This window comes from Vigna angularis, chromosome 8, assembly GCF_016808095.1.
Source record: "Vigna angularis cultivar LongXiaoDou No.4 chromosome 8, ASM1680809v1, whole genome shotgun sequence".
Lineage (NCBI taxonomy): Eukaryota > Viridiplantae > Streptophyta > Magnoliopsida > Fabales > Fabaceae > Vigna > Vigna angularis.
In genome coordinates, this window is record NC_068977.1 from 33,113,173 (window position 1) to 33,132,349 (window position 19,177).

Sequence of the window (19,177 nt, forward strand, 5' to 3'; positions counted from 1 at the left end):
CAAGTTCATTTTACTTCTAGAGGTTCTCTACCACATAATACCATAGTGTATTACCTTATTGATATTGATATAACTTATTATACAATGTTTTCATAATTAAAAATGTTTCTTACGAATATTAAAAATCAATTCTACAAGTCATTGGAAGAAAGGATCTATATTTGGAAGTATTTTGGTGAAGGGAATAGGTTTTTTTTTTGTATCATACTACCACGGTACCTTCTAACCTTCTCATTTGGAATATGTAAAATTTATGATTAAAATCTATCTAAGAATACAACTGAGAAGGAATAGAGTAATCATTAGATCAAATATGGGTGTTTCATGATACAAGTTTGCCTACTGATGGTAAAGAATTTCCAGAAAATATATCAGATTTAGATCTATCAAACTCAAGAACCATACTCATTCTTTTATAGTGCAGAGCCATATTACTTTCAGAATTAACAAGTAATTAACGGAAATATTGTAAGCAAGGGAAGAAAAGAGAAGAAAGGAAGGAGAAACGCAAAGAGAAATTCTCAGTAATTTGAGAAGTCTGTGTCAAAAAACAAGGGGATTAGTTGTAATATATACAACACTGTTAAAAGCAGAAACAGTAAACAATCTATTACACTGTTAAAAAACTGTTTGATGAAATATCTCGGTGAAAATTGAACGTGAAAAAAGTGGTATAATGGATGATAAAATGTAACAAAGTAAAACTATTTTGTATGTAATGAAGTAAACATGACATATACGTGGATTTGGCACAGCGCAGGAACCAAAAATCAAAGAATAAAAGTAATGAAAACAAAAAAACAGAAACAGCTGCGTCAGTTATCACACTGAAATGGAATTCTGAATTGAACATATTGAAATTGGAATGCAATGAAAGTGCAATGAGTTCAATAAATTAGAAGCAACAATTGAAAGTACTATTCGCCAATTGAAATCATAAAAGCAAACTAAAACTGGTGCTGAACTAAATTTTGAAAACTGGAATAACCTTAAAAGCAGTAAAACCTAATTACGTAAATTAGCAAAGCTGTCAAATGAGCGCAGAATTGAAATCAAACTTATGTTTCGATCATTTATCTAAAGCTAAAGAATGTATCACTTTGAAATTTAGATGTGCAGAACTGAAAATATCTTGAATCCGAAACAGTGATGGAACCCTAAAAATGCAAGCCTGAAAACAGAGTTAACTAATTGTAAAAAAAAAAAACGTTAAAACTGTCCAGAAAATAAGCCTTATATATGCTGACACAAATATTTGAAAATTGGAAAACAGGATGCAATGGTAAAAAATCAATGATTACACTTGGTTCAACTTAACTACCACTAACAAATCCTACAAGTAATTCAATTACCAGGCCAGCAGGTAAATTGACTCTTCAAGCTTCTTTATTCAGCTCTAATCCAACATGCCAGCGCAAGTTGCATTGCTTGAAGTCAAACAGTTTCTTTCTCTTTGACTTGACAGCTACAAGTTGCTTGTGTTTTGGTTCAGCAGGCTTCGATTAAGTCTTTAATTGGCAGCAACAAGTTGAGCATATTACATGTTGTTCTTCAATGATGGCTCATAACTGCTCAACTCTAATTCTCTGCACCACAGCTGCAGTCAACCTCTTTTTTTTTCTTCTTCTGAAAAATCCTAAAATCAAACAAGTATAAATATATCACTTAGCTTGTCATATAACTATTCAAAAGGCGAGATATTATCAAGGAAAGGGGTAGGAATACAGTTTATCAAGAAAACAGAATTAATAACAGCAAAGATCCAGAATTGATAAGAAAGATTAGCTTGAAAAGGAAAATCTAGTAAGATTTAGAATATGTTGGTGTTTCCGTTCAACTAGAGCATTTTGTTCTGATGTTTCAGTACAAGTAATTTGATATATAATGCCTTTAGAGCTCAAGTAATCACTCGTTTTAAATTCCAAACCATTATCACTTCTAACACACTTAACAATTTTCTGAAACTGAGTTTTTAAATACTCAATAAAATTGATCAAACAAGGTAAAACAAGTATGATCACCAACAATAGTAAAAAAAATATCAGTATCCATTTATAGAAATGCTAGAACATGGTCCGCAAATATCCACATGTATGGGATCAAAACTATTTTCAACATGAGAATTACTAGCAGAGAAAGAAAGTTTCTTCTGTTTAACAAGATGGCAAGTATCACAAATAAAATCCTTGCTACTATGAACAAAATAATATTTGCATTTCATTATGTCCATCTCCCAGTAGATAAATGTTGATCTTACATGCCAAAGATCAATATTTTGTCTACCATTTCTCAGTTTAACAGCAGTAGTATTTATGCAACAGCACTGATTATTTTGTAAACAAAGAGCATATTATTGAATTTCACTGATTTATCAATGGCCCCTCGTTTCATTGAATTGAAGCCTATTACATAATAGAAAACTTGTAATGAGTTATATCAAAATATCAATAAGGTAATATGGTATGTTTGTACACTTCTTAAATGATGTTATTATGTGGTAGAGAACCTCTAGAAGTAAAATGAACTTGAAACTTTTGTCCAACAATTTCCCCACCACGTGCATAATCTATTATCATGGGGACTGGAGTTGTCCCAAGTAAATTCACTATTTTTCTTCCTCGTCCCCCCAACCTTATTTTCTTGCATACTTAAACTATATTTCTATATGAAAATGTGATTTATACAATAATTAAAGAAATATGGCTTCCCTGAGATGTAACACTGAAAGCCCTAAAAAAACATATTTGGGCTCTGACGAACATGAATGTAGAATATCAAACGGTTAAAAATAAAAAAGCCACGAAGATTTTAGACACAGGGAGGGACGTCACCGTTTTGGTCTACAAAGACAATGAAATCATTCATTTCAAACCCTGTTCTAATAAATTAAATAAATTCTACAGTAAAAATGCAATGTCAAAGAAAAAAGAAGTTCTATAGCAATCAAAATGCAGGGTACAAAATAAAAAAATAAAAAATTATCAACTCCACAGTATGCAGCATGTAAAAAATAAGTTGCACAAAGGTAAAACTCCCGTAATAAATAAGATTTCACCTTTTATCAAGTCTCTAGAGATCATTTCACGAAGAAATGCCTCTGCCTTATCAGTCTCGTCCTTTTCAAAGAGAGCCCTAATCATTATTTCAAAAGTTACTGCATTAGGCATGCAACCACTGTCTTCCATTTTGGACCATAAGTTCAGCGCCTCATCAAGCAAACCCTTGTTACAAAGACCACAGATCATAGTAGTATAACTACATACATCTAAAGGGTAGCCTTTAATTAAAAGATCCTGAAAGATCTCTTGTGCCTTCTCAAGTCTTCCCCCTCTGCACATTCCATTAATAAGTATGTTCCATGTATACATTTTCGGCTGAATTCCTTTGCCGATCATTGTTTTGAATAATTCAAATGCCTTGTCTACATCATAGTTTTTGCATAAAGCATCTAACAAACAATTGTAAGTGATTGTGTTTGGTTGTTGATTTCTATCATGCATCTGGTCAATAAGATCCCAAACATAAGATATTCTCCCAGATTTGCAAAAACCATCAATAAGAATATTGTAAGTTACTGTATCAGGAACCACATCCCTTTTCTGCATTTCCTGAAAGAGTTTTATGGCCTCGTCCAACCTATCGTTCTTTATGAGTCCATTTATCATGGTATTGTAGTTGTATACAGTAGGACTCACTCCTATCTGGGTCATTGCATTGAATAATTGTTTAGCCATCTTCACTTCATTAATTAAGCAATACCCCTCCATTAAACTATTAAAGCTAAAGTCATCAGGTTTCACACAAGCTTTCACCATCACACCCAACACATTCTTGGCTTCTCTTAGCTTTCCTTGCTTACATAATGCATCCATCAATATATTATAAGTATAAACATCTGGCTTGATGCTATTTGTTAGCATTTCCTGACTGAGTTTTATGGCCTCATCCAACCTATCGTTCCTTATGAGTCCATTTATCATGATATTGTAACTGGATACCGTAGGAGTCACTCCTATCTGGGTCATTGCATTGAATACTTGTTTAGCAATCTTCACTTCATCAATTAAGCAATATCCCTCCATTAAAGCATTAAAGCTAAAATCATCAGGTTTCACATAAGCTTTCATCATCACACCCAACACATTTTTGGCTTCTCTTAGCTTTCCTTGCTTACATAATGCATCCATCAATATATTATAGGTATAAACATTTGGCTTGATGCTATTTGATAGCATTTCATTTATGAAACCAAAAGCTTGTTCTAACTGATTCAGATAGCAAAATCCATAAACTAAAGTATTATAGGTAACAACATTACGAGAAATTTCCTTGGCAACCATTTCACAATACATATCATAAGCTTCTTTTGAATGTTTATCTTTGAATAGACAATCAATAATTATAGTGTACATTACTGTTGATCGACCTTCAATCCTTCTGAGTATTTCGATGGCAACTTTAGTTTCTCCTATCTTGCACAGTCCATTGATCAGTGTCCCGTAAGCAAATTGGTCGAGCTGAAATCCTAGTGCTACTACTTTATCGAGAAAGTTGAGTGCTTTCTCGATCTCACCCTTATCACAGAAACCTCTCAAGAGTGTAGTTAGTGTTATGACATCTGGGTGATAACCCCGTCTGAGAATCTTGGCAAAAACAGAAAATGCTGAGGCCAATTGGTCTAAGTGACAGAAACAATTGATGCATATGGTGAGAATAACAAGGTCAGGGCGAATTCCCTTAAGCTCCATTTGCTTAATGAGAGAAATAGCAGTAGGATAGTGCTTCATCTTCACAAGGAATCCCAAAATCTTTCCAAATTCGAAGATGGGAGGAACGTTACGCATACGAAGCAAGCCATTGAATTGTGAAATGGCTTCGTCGTGTAACGAGGTTTGGGAGTGAAAGTGAGAGCAACATGGAGAAGTGAGGATTGGAAGAAAAGAAGGAAACTTGTGAAAGGAAGGAAGAGAAGAAAACCTTAACATTCTTGAGAGCGACATCTTTGCTGCAAGATCGAAGTTAGGATTTCAGCACGAATAAGAAGTGTTCGTAGTACGATTTGCATCTAAGTCCTAATTGGCTAGGGATGGCAATTGAATTGGCAAAAAAAAATCATAAGAAATCATAAATTTAAATATAATTTATCAATATATATACACATATAACAAAAAGTATGTAAATATGTTGTATTCTTATTTTATTTTTAACTATATTTTAAAATTATAATATTTTGATTAAGCATTTTCTGTATATATTATAATAGTAAAGAAATAAACATTAAAAAATTAAACTATTTATATACTTAAAATTAATTACTCCACAACATAGTTAAAAAAAAATTTCACCTAAACTTATGTTATATATTAGCGATTGAATATCGAAAATAATAATAGAAATGCTGTATTTCTATTTTTATAATTTATAAATGACTATAAATATTAAATTTAACTCATCAAAATATGATAATAAAACTAAATATTCACTATAATTTATTTTGGAAAATTTTCATGTATAATTTCTTTCATTCCCACCTTTCACCAAGTTTAGCTTTGCTAGTGTAGAAACATTTAAGTGTTAAATACAAAAATATAAACATTCAAATTCAACAGATTAAGCAAATTAGTTTTACTTTAGTATGTCTAGATTTCAAGATATATGACCAGATTCTAACCGTGATTTGATTGTTGGTTTTTTTATGAAAAACATGTACAAATGCCGTTAACAAAACCAATATAAGGATAACATTGAACATCAAGATAATGACACTAAAATCAACCATTATAAAAAAAATAATAATACTTTAACAACATTTTAACATCATCTACGTAGTAGATGATGTTAAAATATTGTTAAAAAAATATTGTTAAAGTATCGTTATCCTTATAAAAATGAATAACGAAGTTCTATATTTTGTAAGAAATTACATCACCTCTGATGCGCCATTTGATCCCTGTCTCTGATTAGGATCTTTTGTCAATAGTCTGAAAATTCATAATGTCAGGAACTAAACGAAAAATATTCAACTATCTTAGACATGAGTGCTTAATCAAGAATAATACCCAAAAAAAAAGCATGTTATCAGAAAAAGTACAAAAAAACAACATATAATATACCGACCAATAAGAGAGAACTCCAATCATATAGAGGCAAAATTGACTTGAAAAAGAAACTTAAAAACCATCTAAAAAATTCATCATACAAAGAAGCAAGATAACTTGAGGATGCTTTGCACTGAAAGGTGGAATACCAACCAGCAACTCAAATAAAATGACCCCAAAAGACCACCAACAAATTGGCCGTATACGCTGTAACATTTGCCCAAGTTAGGTTCCAAATGTTAGAACATGGTCCGTTAATATCCACATGTATGAGATCCAAACTATTTTCAGCATGAGAATTACTAGCAGAGAAAGAAGGTTCCTTCTGTTTAGCAAGATGGCAAGTATAACAAATAAAATCTTTGCTACTATGATCAAAATAATATTTGAATTTCATTACGTCCAATCTCCCAGTAGATAGATGTTCTGATCTTACATGCCAAAGATCAATATTGTCTCTACCATTTCTCTGTTTAACAGCAGCAGTTTGTATTTATCCAGCAAGACTGATTATTTTGTAAACAAAGAGCATATTAGTGAATTTCACTGATTTATCAATGGCCCCTCGTTTCATTGGATTGAAGCTTATTTACATAATAGAAACTAGTGGTGTTAAAAAGAAGTTGAGTTGGCTAACGATGAAGTGCTACGTCATTTTTTTTTTTTTACACTGAGTCAATCTGTTCCTCATCGTTCGGTCACCATTAGTATACAATCGTCATAATCGTTCGGCCATTACCAATACCGTTCGGTTACCATCACCATTCAGTCATCATAACCGTTTGACCATTATCAATACTGGTTGGTCATTATCGTATGGTGAAGAACAAGTTGACTCTGTAAAAAAAAATGACATGACACTACACCGTTAGTTAGTTCAACTTTTTTTAACGCTGTTGGTTTTTAAGAACAAAAACTTATAATTTTCTAAAAAAAAAGGATAAAAAAGTACCTTAATTTGAAAGTTATACTAAAAACAAAATAGCTTCATAATTTAAGAACTAACAGCATATTTAACTCTTAAATTAGAATCTAAAATTATTTTAAATAGTAAACGAATAACTTTTTTTTTTCTTAAAGTATAATATTTTCATTATGTTATGATCAATGATTTTGAAATCAGTGTTTTATCATAATTTTATCCTTAAAAAATATATGAATGAATGAAAGAAAAAAAATTAAATTTTTTAAATTTCGAACAGAATTATTAGATGTGGTAAAAATTTGTTTTTTATGTTATTGATACGTTGGGATAAGTGAAAAAGAAAATTTGCCTGCTGTGTGTTTTTTTTATTTTTATTAAGAAATGTTGGAAAAAAATGTCATTTGTAGAAATTAGTTGAATTAATTTATAATAACAGATTGGTAAGAGATTCTCATAAGACAAAAAATAATACTATGATTTTTTTTAATTAATACAGATTGGTTTATTTTAAATTTCAAAACCTACAGCAAAAGCTGTTTTTGTCTTTTTCATGATTGGTAACATAATCAGATAATGACTTAAGATGATTGTGATGATTAAAGTAAGAAACTATATTACCCAGAAAAGAAACAAAAATTAGATTAAACCAATTTTTACATGATTAGTTAAAAGACAACCTCGACCAATCAAAAATATATAATCAATATACAGAAAGTGTTTATTTTTATTTTATTGTTGTGTTCATATTATACATTAAATATTATATATATATATATATATATATATATATATATATTATTAGTACCGGCTGTCACTTCCCACAGACAAATCGAATCGACCAACATTTCCTCGTGAAACGTTTAGCCATTAAAATAATAGAAAAAAGTTTTGATGAATAAAACATTAATTAATATCCAAACATGTGAGTCCAAAGTCAGAAAACAAAGGACGGTACTTAATTAATCTTTCTACGAATATATATATATATATATATATATATATATATATATATATATATATATATATATTATTTTCTCTTTTTTCTCAAAAGAAGGGACCACAGGCACATGTCTCAAACTGGTTGGCTTAAAGTTATTAAATAGATAATTGTTTTGTTATAGAAAGCTAAACAAATCAAATTTAAATTGAAAAGTATAGATTTAATTTATTAAGAAAATAAAAACACATTTGTTCCTTTTATAAGAGTTATCCATTTTAAAAAATTATAGAAAATGTGAATTTTTTTTAACAATAATTCAAGCCTTGTGATAGATCTCAAAGTTTATAATCTAGTAATACCTAAAATGATAAAAAAAATAAAATAACTTTTTACTTTATCCTTCTAATCTAAAATAGGTTAAAACTTATGAGTTAATTTAGTTTATCATAATTTTAAGTCGAATTAGATTACAAAAATTATAAATTTTGACATAGATAAAAAGTAACTTGATTTATTATTCATCACTCAATTCATAAATTTTAAATATTAAATTATATTAAAAAGCTAAAAATCTTAATTTTTTTTATGTATAAATGTATTTGGATTGTATTATATTTTTATGATTTTAGATTGTATTTAAAGTTTAATACATTTTGAGTTATTTATAGATTTTATTTTATTTAGATTTTAATTAAAAAATTATAATTGAGCAAGTAAATTTATTTAACCAATCAACCTAGCCGGATAAAATTCAAATTTTTTAAATTTGTTAATAAGATTAAATTAATTTATTAAGTGATTAATTTATAATAGAACGAAAAAGATAGTTAGTTTTAATAGTTAGATTTATAACTTTGTTTATGAAAAGTAAGATGTACTTTGAGTTGTTTATTTTACTTATTAGTTCCAATTTCATACAATTAATATTAACTCTTATCATTTCTCATGCTTTTATATCTATGTTCTCAAATATAAACTGGTACAAAGTAAAAAATATTTTTTTAATCTCATATTTTATCACTCAATTATTACTATTATTATTATTTTATAAGTTTAACCATTCAATCTTATTCACATATTTCACCACTAAATTTTTAATTTTCATTACATATTTTATCATTTATTTTATTATCTATTTTGTGGTTGTATTATTATCTTTACACAATTTATTATAATAATTACAATAAAAAGATGTCATATTTGTCAACACTTTATCATAGTCATAAAACATTTAAAAATTTAAAAAATATGATAATAGGAAAACCTTAAAGTTTATAAAATAAGAATAATTAAATGATAAAATATATAAGTACTTGTTTTATCTATGATTGGTTGGACTTCAGTTAGCATCCTTAGTTTCACAAGTGAGCATCAGGGTCACCAACCGGTTGGACCGGTCAATCAGTATGATCAACATCGAATAGAACCGAATCTAATTTAATCCAACGGTCCAGTATCAATGATTCGAACCGGGTACACGTGCATTTTATTTTTGCACACGTTGATTTTGTCCTTATAATTATATATCTCTTTTGTTCTCTCTTGTATCTGTTTCTTCTTCTACCATTGTCTCTGCTCAGCTTCCAACCATTCACAAACTTCTATTTTTTTTAATCTTTTCTCAAACTCCTGTTCTTTGGGTCACTAGCCACAGAAAAATTCTTCAGGGTCTCAGATTTCTTGTCAAATGGAGAGGGAATTTTTTGACTTGAGTTCCAAAAGCATGAAAGATGATGCTGCTAACAAACCAAAAGACCCAGGTAGCACTTTCCACCATTTTTCAAATTATTTGTATAATTATTCTATAAATTTAAAATTTTGCACTTCTCATGTTGGTTTGAACTTGAAAGTTCTGCATTATCTTAGAAGTTAGAAAGCCAGAACCTTTTTTTTTTTTTGAGGTATTTAAAATTTTATTATTGTTGTTCTTTTTTGGATTGTTATGTTATGCAGGAGGGAAAAAGAAGAAGTGGAAATTGAGTTTTTGGATGGCAATATTTTTCAGTTCCATTTTTGGATATTTTTGACACCCCTTTTTACTCAGTCTTTCTTGATATACTATTAGTGGCTTATTTTCATACAAATAAGAAAAAGGAAATAGCTTGTATTTCTTTCTAAAAAAGAATAAAACATGGTGGAACAGAGGAAAAGAAGAGTGCTTTAGAGCCCATGTGCCACAGAAAATATAGTGTGGGGGTTCTTTCTTGGTTTGCTTTTTTCTTTTACCCTTTTATCTTAATAGATAAGAACTAGAGTTTTAACTTTAAGGCTTCTAATTCTAAGTGCCCTTTTAATAATAAGGATGGGGAATTGAACCTATTCAAACATGAAGCTATAGAGTGAAGGCATTTTATCTCAAAGTTTCAACCTAATTATAATACATAACTACATCAATTAGGTGAAGTATCAATCATATATGGACCTAATTAAAGAAAAATCTTGATAAGTGGGGTAATTGACCCATTTGGCTTTTATGTTTTAAAGTTGATGTTTGATGGATGGAATGGTGGGGCATGGCAAGCTGTATACAGTTACCTTCATCTTCCTTGGGTGTCAGTGTATTGTGAGATGGTCAAACTTAGGTGACACTTGTTTTAAGAGGATGAAGAGAAGAGAAAAGCACTTTTGTGCATGTTAAATAGTATGGAATTCAACAACTAAAAGTGAAGGGTTTTGACTTAAAAAGAAAATATTATCATATGGATTTAGTTTCTTACTTACTGTGTATAAAAAAAATTAGAGTTGTAGTGGAAGAACAGTGTAAATACCTTTTTTTACTTATGTATAAGCTATTTATAACATTAAGATGATTTTTAATTAGTTGATTTGATAGATATTGTAATTTTTTTTTACTGTGCATAAAAATTAAACTCTAATAACTCAGATCTTTAAACCAATAACAAAACTAATGATAAAAGTGCAAGTAGGGGGGGAATTCTTGGTGTTTGTCATAAATTTTTTCCGAGACATCAGTCTTTGAGGTTATTTTTCAGAATTTGATATGTATTTTTTATTAATATTTTTTACTTCGTTGGATGTTTTAATTCGCTATTATTTTATCTCTCTGATATATATTTGTTTTCATTGAATTTTAGATATTTAAGATCAGTATTTAGAGACCAATGATATATTTTATTAAAAAAAAATACTATTCAGTACATTTTCGATGATAAATAATCTTTTGTTCTCTTATTTCACATTTTACCAAGACCAAGTAATTTGCAGTAAAGCTTCTTTTCCTTTAAAAGAAGAGAAGTAATGTACAATAAGAGGGACATGAAACAGACATTATTGATTTATTAGATATGTCTGGTACATAATAGAGACGTGTCATTGGTTGTCTCTGGTGCTATTTCTTCTATATTTTATTGCAGAATGTGTCACTTCTTTTTCTTGCTTTCATATTCATCTTATGATATGCATTATTGAAATGATGGAGACAATCTGGTGTAATTTAGTATTAATATTATGGATTCTGATGTATGAAAATCATTTAAAAAGGATAAACATGTGTACACATTTTTTTAATATACATTAACCACCATTTATATTATATATCCGAGGTTAACATGTGCATGCGTGGTGCTAAAATAATATTTTATGTTGAGAAATAAAGAAACATCTTCAATGGTAGTAGTGACTAGCTGTGCGCAACAAGGTTTGCATAAAATATTTTGAGAGTGACAGCATAAAATATTGTAGAATGATATAATAATTGCACTTAATAAGGTTCACCATTAAATAATGGCAAACTTCACGAGGAGTTAATATATATTTATATTTTTCTATGGTTTATAAATTTGAATTTCTAAACTGTGCCTGTTCAGATGCTGCCGACATTTACTATAAACTAAGATGGCCACATCCTCACATGTGAAATAATTAAATTATGTGAATAATAGTACAAGGACTCTGGCTTCTTATGATTAAAGTGCTTTTGGAGCTTCTATGAAATAGTTTTATGGTAGAGTAATTGTTTCAAGTGTTTCATTGCTGTTTTTGAAGTTGTTCCGAGCCATTCAAGTTGTTAGTTGTACCTTCATTATTTGCTAACATATTTATCTTTTCTGTGGGGGAAAACTGTTGAGAAATAGTCTGTGGTGTGGGGACATATTCTCATTTGTTTGATATTGGTTTGCCAGAGGCTGAAAGTTTTTCTAGTAGATAATGTCTGTCTTTGCTTAGGTTCTAGTGGGCATGATTAGAGTATTTTTCTCACTAGTTTAAAGCACCTTGAAGACCATTATCATTCTCCTGCTTCATATTGTTTGGATTTGGAAAACAGTTAATCTTTTCTTTTAGTTTATACTTTACCTGTATTTACATCTCAATCAAAGAGCGGAGCTTCTTTAACTTTGAGGTATCTATGATTCTATGAATGTGTTTTCTTATCATCTTTATTCATAGATGGATTTTCTTCTGCATGGTTTCGATTCTCATGAGCTTGATCTAGTGTTACATATACCTTTTTTGTCCTAATTTGATGCAGCGAGGAGTTCAGGAATGCAGTGGTCATTCCCAAACAAGGTTTCAGTCCTTCCTCAGTTCCTTTCCTTCAAGACCAATCAGGAAGACAGGCCTAGAAAGACTATTATTGATTCACTAGCTTCATCTGGATATATGAACATGCCATCTAAAGAGGCTTTTGAGTCTAACCAGAAACCATTTTTGGGTGTGGCTCAGGTTTGCCTCTTCATCTTTTTCGTATTAAAAGACGCTTTGAACTTCTTGTGAGTAACCAACAAAAGGCCTAATTTCATATTTCATAGAAATTTCACCTAAAAGTAGAACATTCTCAAACTGTGGTGCATGCACCATTTATTCTATCTTACGAGTTTAATTTCTATGCACGTTTTGAATAAACACTTTTACTCTAGCAACCCATTAAAAGTAATCATTGGTATGATTTTTAAGGTGCTTATTGTAAAAATACACAAACTTATCATATATAGTGCCATCTGATCGGATGATAATGTAAAATTGTTCTACACTGATTGCATACACGATCTACTCCCGTCTTACAATTGTGAAAGGTATTTTTCACTTTGTTTTTTGCATTTTTTTTCTGAAGCTAATTTTTCCTTATTTATTACTTTCATATTTTATAGAGAAATTTGTACATAGGCAAGCATAGTGCAGGAAACAAACAGGGAAGGACAGTTTATCCAATGCAATGTATTGATGCACAATGTGCATGCCTTCAGGAGGCAAGAATATTTTCAGTTTCCAACCAATCAAATCAAGTGAGTCCTGCTCTTCAGTCTAATCTTGCTACAACCGGATTGAACATGGTCAATTCAGTCATAAAACCACAACCTCTTGGTTCCAAATCCTCTGGCACACCTCTATCTGTTCTTCCATCAATAGGTTCCATTGTTGGATCCACTGACTTAAGGTATTACAAGTTTAAAACATTTAAAAAGTTGTAATTTTCAATTTCACGGAAGATACACGCTCAAGATATATGGAAGTGTGATGTGATCTTGTTGAACAATGTCACATCTGAAAAATTGTTGTTTTTCCTTCAGGAATAGTTCCAAATCCTCTGGCATGGCTACACAGCTCACCATTTTCTATTCTGGTTCCGTATGTGTTTATAACGACATAACTCCTGAGAAGGTATAGTTTTCTAAAGTTGTCTTAACTATTCTAAACCCTGAAGATTTGGTTTTGTACCTGACCTAGTGCAATAAAACTTTAGTTGTTATTGGCTTAATTCTGTTAAAACTTATCAGTTTTGCTAACCATGTTCACTATTAAGGAACCAAAAGTGAAAAGGTTTTATTAGAACTTGCAACATTTGTTGTTATCAATGCATTAAAAGGCGTGATTTTCAATCAAAATTTTCTATTTATGGATTTCTGAACTAGTACCCTTAAGCCGATAGGTGGCATAGTCATTGTATTCAATATTTGCAGTTTTAGTTTTCTGATTTTCACTTTCCATGACCATTAGGCCAAGGATATAATGTTAATGGCTGGAAATGGGTCTGCCCCAACTCAGAAAATGGCAGTTTCCACAGCTAAATTGCAGACAGCGGTTTCTATTCCCTCCAAAGATGATGGTTTCATTATGAGCCAATCATATTCTCCCTCACCCCTCCCAACCTCTCTCTCATTGACCTCTCATGTCAATTCTCAGCCAGGAGCTGGAACTTCTAGCTACAATAAGCCTGCAATAATAAGACCAATAGTAGGATCTTCAATTGCCCCTACTAACCATTTGGAGTCACCTATCATTGTTGGTTCTGTAGGATCTGCATCTAAGGAAAGTGCTCAACCAGGTACACTATGCCTAGTCTCTTTTACTTTTTAGTACTCTTTCTATTTTTTAGATAAATCATTTTGACCCCACAAAATATTGAGTGGTTCCATTACATTTCACCTAATACTATAGAGTTAAAGTTTCCTACTTACTAGTCTTCCTCGACTTTTAGTAGCAAGTATCTTTCACCAGTTTATGTAAGGCACTGTAATGAACTGCAATGTTTTGTTGTGTTTACAGTATACTTGCCTCAGGCACGCAAAGCATCCTTGACTCGGTTTTTGGAGAAGAGAAAGGAAAGGTAATTTTTGCAGATGCTCAATTTAAATTTTCTCAACCCCTTTAGAATCTAATTAGCACCCAGTGTAAAAATATTCAGCAAAAGATAGAAGTTTAAATGTGTTCTTATGCTATATTATAATCAAAGAGTTTAATTCGTATACATTAATACAGGGTATCAAACATTTATAAACTTCTTTCCTGGAAAACATGTTCTCCATTTGTCTGGTCAACTTTGGTGGTGCCAATTGAACTTTCTGTCGTTAAAAATTACACACACACACACTCTTTACCATGTGACATAATACTGATAATAGCACTATATTTTTCAATTCTCTTGTAATGAATTTGTGATGTTGAAGCATGTTTTTGCATTGACTCAGGATGACGAGCACATCACCATACTTTTATATGAGCAAGAAATCATATGAAAGCTGCTCATCTGGATCAGACAGTGTTAGTTTCTCCCTTAACTTCTCTGGATCCTGTTCTGTACCAGCCACCAACTAGCCCTACATACGTGAATGGAAGTTTAGATTTATATACTTCTGTAATTGTAAGATCACTTTTTTGGTCCTTGATAGAGAAATTTGGTAGGCATTTTTGTCCTTAGTATTTTCTTTTGGTTTCTGAGCTTTTCATAGTTATTACTTTTTGTAGCAATACTTCACTACAAAGTTCCTGCAAGTCTTCATTTATGATTTTTTTCAACTTTCATCATAATGTATAATTATTTCGTTTATACATAATACAATGAATAATCTTCAGATTCATTATGGCTATTGGCTGGATAACTGACCGATGATTAGTATATTTTTAGCTGATACATGTCTAATTACGTGGCCAACAAGAAAATTGGCTTAATTTCTTTGGGAAATTTCTGGAGGATTCCATTGTGTTTGGATATAAATTGATGAGTTATATGGAGTAAAGTTTTTATTTTTAAAGAAACATGGAGTTAAGTTAAGTTAATATATTGTAATGATATTTCTGAATCTTAATTTCAGGTGATAACAGAGAATCTGTTTTTATTAAAATATGATTCAGTAACTGTTGATCTTCATATATGTTTGGTTGATGAAGTGTGAGATACACATTAGGGGATTGCACTAATGCAAAACCAACATATAAACGTGCATGTTTTGTGGAACAGCATTTGTGCCACAAAAGAGAGGAAAGAATAAAGAGCTTTTGATTCCATATCATTTGAAGTTGTTGGTTCTTTGTAGTTTAGATTACGTTCTAACTTTTTGCATGAATGGTAAAGCATCAAAGAGGGGTTTCACAAAAATTTTCTTGTGTACAATCCACATGGGTGACGGCAATTTATAAGCAAATGACGTATATTTGTGCATTTCAAAACCTTTGTTTCTTGTTTTATCTACATACATTTCATGGTGCTTATCCTTTTCAAGCGAATAAAAGGCAAGCCCTTTATATCCCAGTTGATTCTGTAGGAAACTTATTGTTCTCTTGCAAATCACAAGCATATATTTGGAAGTGTAACGTATATAAAGTTTGACTAGTCATTGTCATTCATGCATGATTTCTAGTATTGTCAAAATGGATTAGAATTCGCGAGCCAATCCGGTTCACCATTGGTTTGGATCAGGTTGGGTTAGAAAAAAATGAAATTTTTTGATGAGTCATTTTTCAATTCGGTTCACTCGGGTTGAACTTGTGGTGAGTCGAGTTGATTCACCAACTCATCTAGTTTAATTTAATTATTTATTATTTTGTGTTTCAATATTATTTGTTAACATTTTTTTATTGTATTGTAAATGTGAATAAAGAAAAAGATGTTTTAAGAAATCAAAATATTATAAATTTATTCATTCAAGACTTTAATAAGTGACACAAAAATTATTAATATTATAAACTTATTTATTCGCTTTTGTGACTTTGTTTTTGAATTACATTTGAGTTGTATGTTTTTTTTATTTTGAATTGTCTTTGGAGTTTAACTTCATTAGAGTGAAATTTTTTTAAATTTGAATAACTAAAATTTGTAACTTATTTTTGGATTTAAAAAAAAACTTAGTAATTAAGTGACCTAACCATTTAACCCACCAAGTGAGCCAGGTCAGCAAGTCGGCTTGCTAATAAATGAACCGGATTGGATTGACTCACTAAATAGCCAACCAGTAATTGGTCGGATCGGATCGAGAAAGATTATCCGTTTTCGTAGCCGATTTCCAAAATTTTGAATGACAAAAAAAAGGTTAATTTGTTAAGTGGGTAGGTGAATTATTAAGATTTTTTAAATGATTAAAATTCCATTTAAGAGGATTTTTAGTTTAGGAATCCAATTAACTTTTTTTTTTTACTTTAGAGACCTATATATTTGCACTTTTTAAAAATGATTAAGTGGTCTGCTAGTAATTTAATCCAAAAAATTAATGAATAAACAACCATTTCTAGAATAGTAAACATAAGAAAATGTGGCTTCTATTTCATTCTAGCTAATATTTACACATGCATTGAATTTCATTAAGAAAATGAAGAAAGTTAAATGGACAACATCCTTTTATCAGTCTTTATATTTTGAATTTAATATTTATCTCATGATAAACAAACATGTGGGTTTCATAGTCAGGTCATGCAGAATATTTTCCAAACATATAGCATACCTGTTGCACAAAAATCTAGATAACAAACCAAAACCTAAAAATGAACATAGACACTTGAATTGTGCAGATTCCAACAACATTGTAGAGAAAATAAAGTGTCAAATAATAGTATAATACAAAACACACATCCCAACCTAGCAAAAAGAAAGAAGGAAAAATGGCTGGCTCCATTTGGTTTGGTCTTAAAAAGAACCCTTCAAAAATAGAAGTTCCCTCTGATTTATATAGCTGCAATACACCAGAATGATGCACTGGGGGAATAGAGAGAAAATAACATCAACGTAAAAACAAGATTTGGTTGGTTGGTTGGTGTTGTTTCATCCTGAATTTTCTCTCTCTTTGATGAAGAAAATGGCTTCTAACATTGGCCCCCTTTCATTCCTCTTCATGGTCATGTTCTTCTCTTCATATGTTCATGTTGGTCTGAGTCAAACTTCCCTTGACCAGCTCCTACCTGGTCTAGGGGAAGGTAACTTTCTACAGAATGCACAATGCATGCAAAAGCTGGTTCCATGCCAAACATACTTGAAGTCTCAAACCGACCCTCCTCCTGAGACTTGCTGTGCACCCTTGAAAGAGATGCATGACAATAAATCACCGTGCCTCTGCAATATCGTTAACAAGCCTTCTCTGCTGCAATCTGTTGGTGTTTCCAAGGATGACCTCTTGAAGCTCCCTCAAGCTTGCAGCATTGAGGCTGACTTTTCTAGCTGCAACGACACAGGAGGATCTCAAGGTACAAATAGTTACTAAAATAATTTGTTTGTTGCCATTTTTCTTTTGTTTTTTGTGCTTTCTATATCTGCCACTTGACATTATTTTTCCATGTTTCTCTTCTTGCAAAAGCTTGTTGGAATTGAAGCTGAGTCAAGCTTGTCTAGTTTTTCATTTGTGATGGTTTTGTCTGTCTCTTTCTTTCATTTCATGATTGATGTTTGTTTCTCTTTTCTTTTACCAACAAAGGAGAGAAGCTTTTGTTCGTCATGTTTTTCATTGATTGTTATACCTTTTGCTTGGTACATGAATCTTTTGAAATTACTCTTCCACTTAATAAGAAATGCAATTGTGCAAGTCATTGCATGATATTCCAATGAACAGAGATGTTGTATTTTGCATTGTCTCCGGCTTCAAAAGATAGAGGACATGTTAGGATACAAATAAAGTCCCATATAGAATAAAATAAGAGATGAAAATGAATTTATACATGTATAAAGATATTTTCATAGATAAAAAGCCTTTTGAAGTGATATAAAAAACAAATCCATGGGGACTTAGTTCCAAAAGCAGACAATATCTTAACAATTATGGAGATTTATGTGTGTAGTCCCTCCCTTGAGGAGTGATTTATGTGTGTAGTCCCTCCCTTGAGGAGTTTTATAACAAAACAGATATCATATAAGTGTAAATCTAACTTGGTTTTACAAGTTGGTTTAATGAGGATTAATTAGTCATACTTATTAAGAATTTTAATATCTTTACCTTTTCTTAATCTTATGCATTTAAACTGCACAAATTAGATATGGAAGTGGTTCTTACTTCATCACCTACCCATAGGAGAAGAATTTTTAGTATGAACATATGAAACATGGGAAATAAGAGTTTTCATTTTAATTCAGACTAAATTCATCTACATGAGTAAGAATCTTTGGACTATTTCTGTTTCTCAACATGCTAATGGAAAATTTTGTCTAGCTAGTAACTCTTGGAGCAATGTTTTCATGAACAAATGGTGTAATTATATTATAACTAATACTGCATTTACTTCTTGTAGGTGAAGATTCTGTACCTGATAAAGACATAGCTGAAACAAGTTCAACAAAAACTATTACTCCATATGGAATCACTTCTCTTGGTGTAACTGGCTTTGTTGCATTGTTCACTGCACTAGTATTTTCTTCATACTAGGCATCTGTGCTTTTTCATGCCATGAATACCAAATGAATAAAGAACATTTTCCCAGAACTCTCCATAGTGCAACCAACACATTTTTTAATTCAATTTTTCAGTGGCAGATGTATATTTAGTGCCATTACCTCATTGA

At 30.9% G+C, this 19,177-nt stretch overlaps 3 protein-coding genes across 4 annotated transcripts; 2 read left to right on the forward strand and 1 right to left on the reverse strand.

The window, feature by feature from the left end:
* Positions 1-1,257: 1,257 nt before the first annotated feature.
* Positions 1,258-5,085, reverse strand: LOC108344042 (pentatricopeptide repeat-containing protein At1g12300, mitochondrial). Its single transcript, XM_017582504.2, has 2 exons — positions 3,056-5,085; positions 1,258-1,636 (listed from the first exon to the last, which is right to left on the reverse strand). Exons 1-2 carry the CDS (start codon positions 4,998-5,000, stop codon positions 1,563-1,565), a joined length of 2,019 nt encoding a protein of 672 aa, XP_017437993.1. The 5' UTR covers positions 5,001-5,085; the 3' UTR covers positions 1,258-1,562.
* A 4,433-nt stretch (positions 5,086-9,518) lies between these two features.
* LOC108344047 (protein TIFY 6B) lies at positions 9,519-15,279 on the forward strand. 2 transcript variants are annotated; one of them, XM_017582515.2, is made up of 7 exons: positions 9,519-9,723; positions 12,453-12,646; positions 13,072-13,358; positions 13,492-13,582; positions 13,919-14,246; positions 14,468-14,528; positions 14,890-15,279. In XM_017582515.2, exons 1-7 carry the CDS (start codon positions 9,651-9,653, stop codon positions 15,014-15,016), a joined length of 1,161 nt encoding a protein of 386 aa, XP_017438004.1. In that variant the 5' UTR covers positions 9,519-9,650; the 3' UTR covers positions 15,017-15,279. The 2 variants fall into 2 exon arrangements, with proteins under 2 accessions (XP_017438004.1, XP_017438005.1); XM_017582516.2 differs by lacking the exon at positions 9,519-9,723 and adding an exon at positions 11,124-12,323.
* Positions 15,280-17,408: 2,129 nt separating this feature from the next.
* LOC108344050 (non-specific lipid transfer protein GPI-anchored 9) lies at positions 17,409-19,112 on the forward strand. The gene is made up of 2 exons (XM_017582519.2): positions 17,409-17,872; positions 18,908-19,112. Exons 1-2 carry the CDS (start codon positions 17,479-17,481, stop codon positions 19,039-19,041), a joined length of 528 nt encoding a protein of 175 aa, XP_017438008.1. The 5' UTR covers positions 17,409-17,478; the 3' UTR covers positions 19,042-19,112.
* Positions 19,113-19,177: the final 65 nt, after the last annotated feature.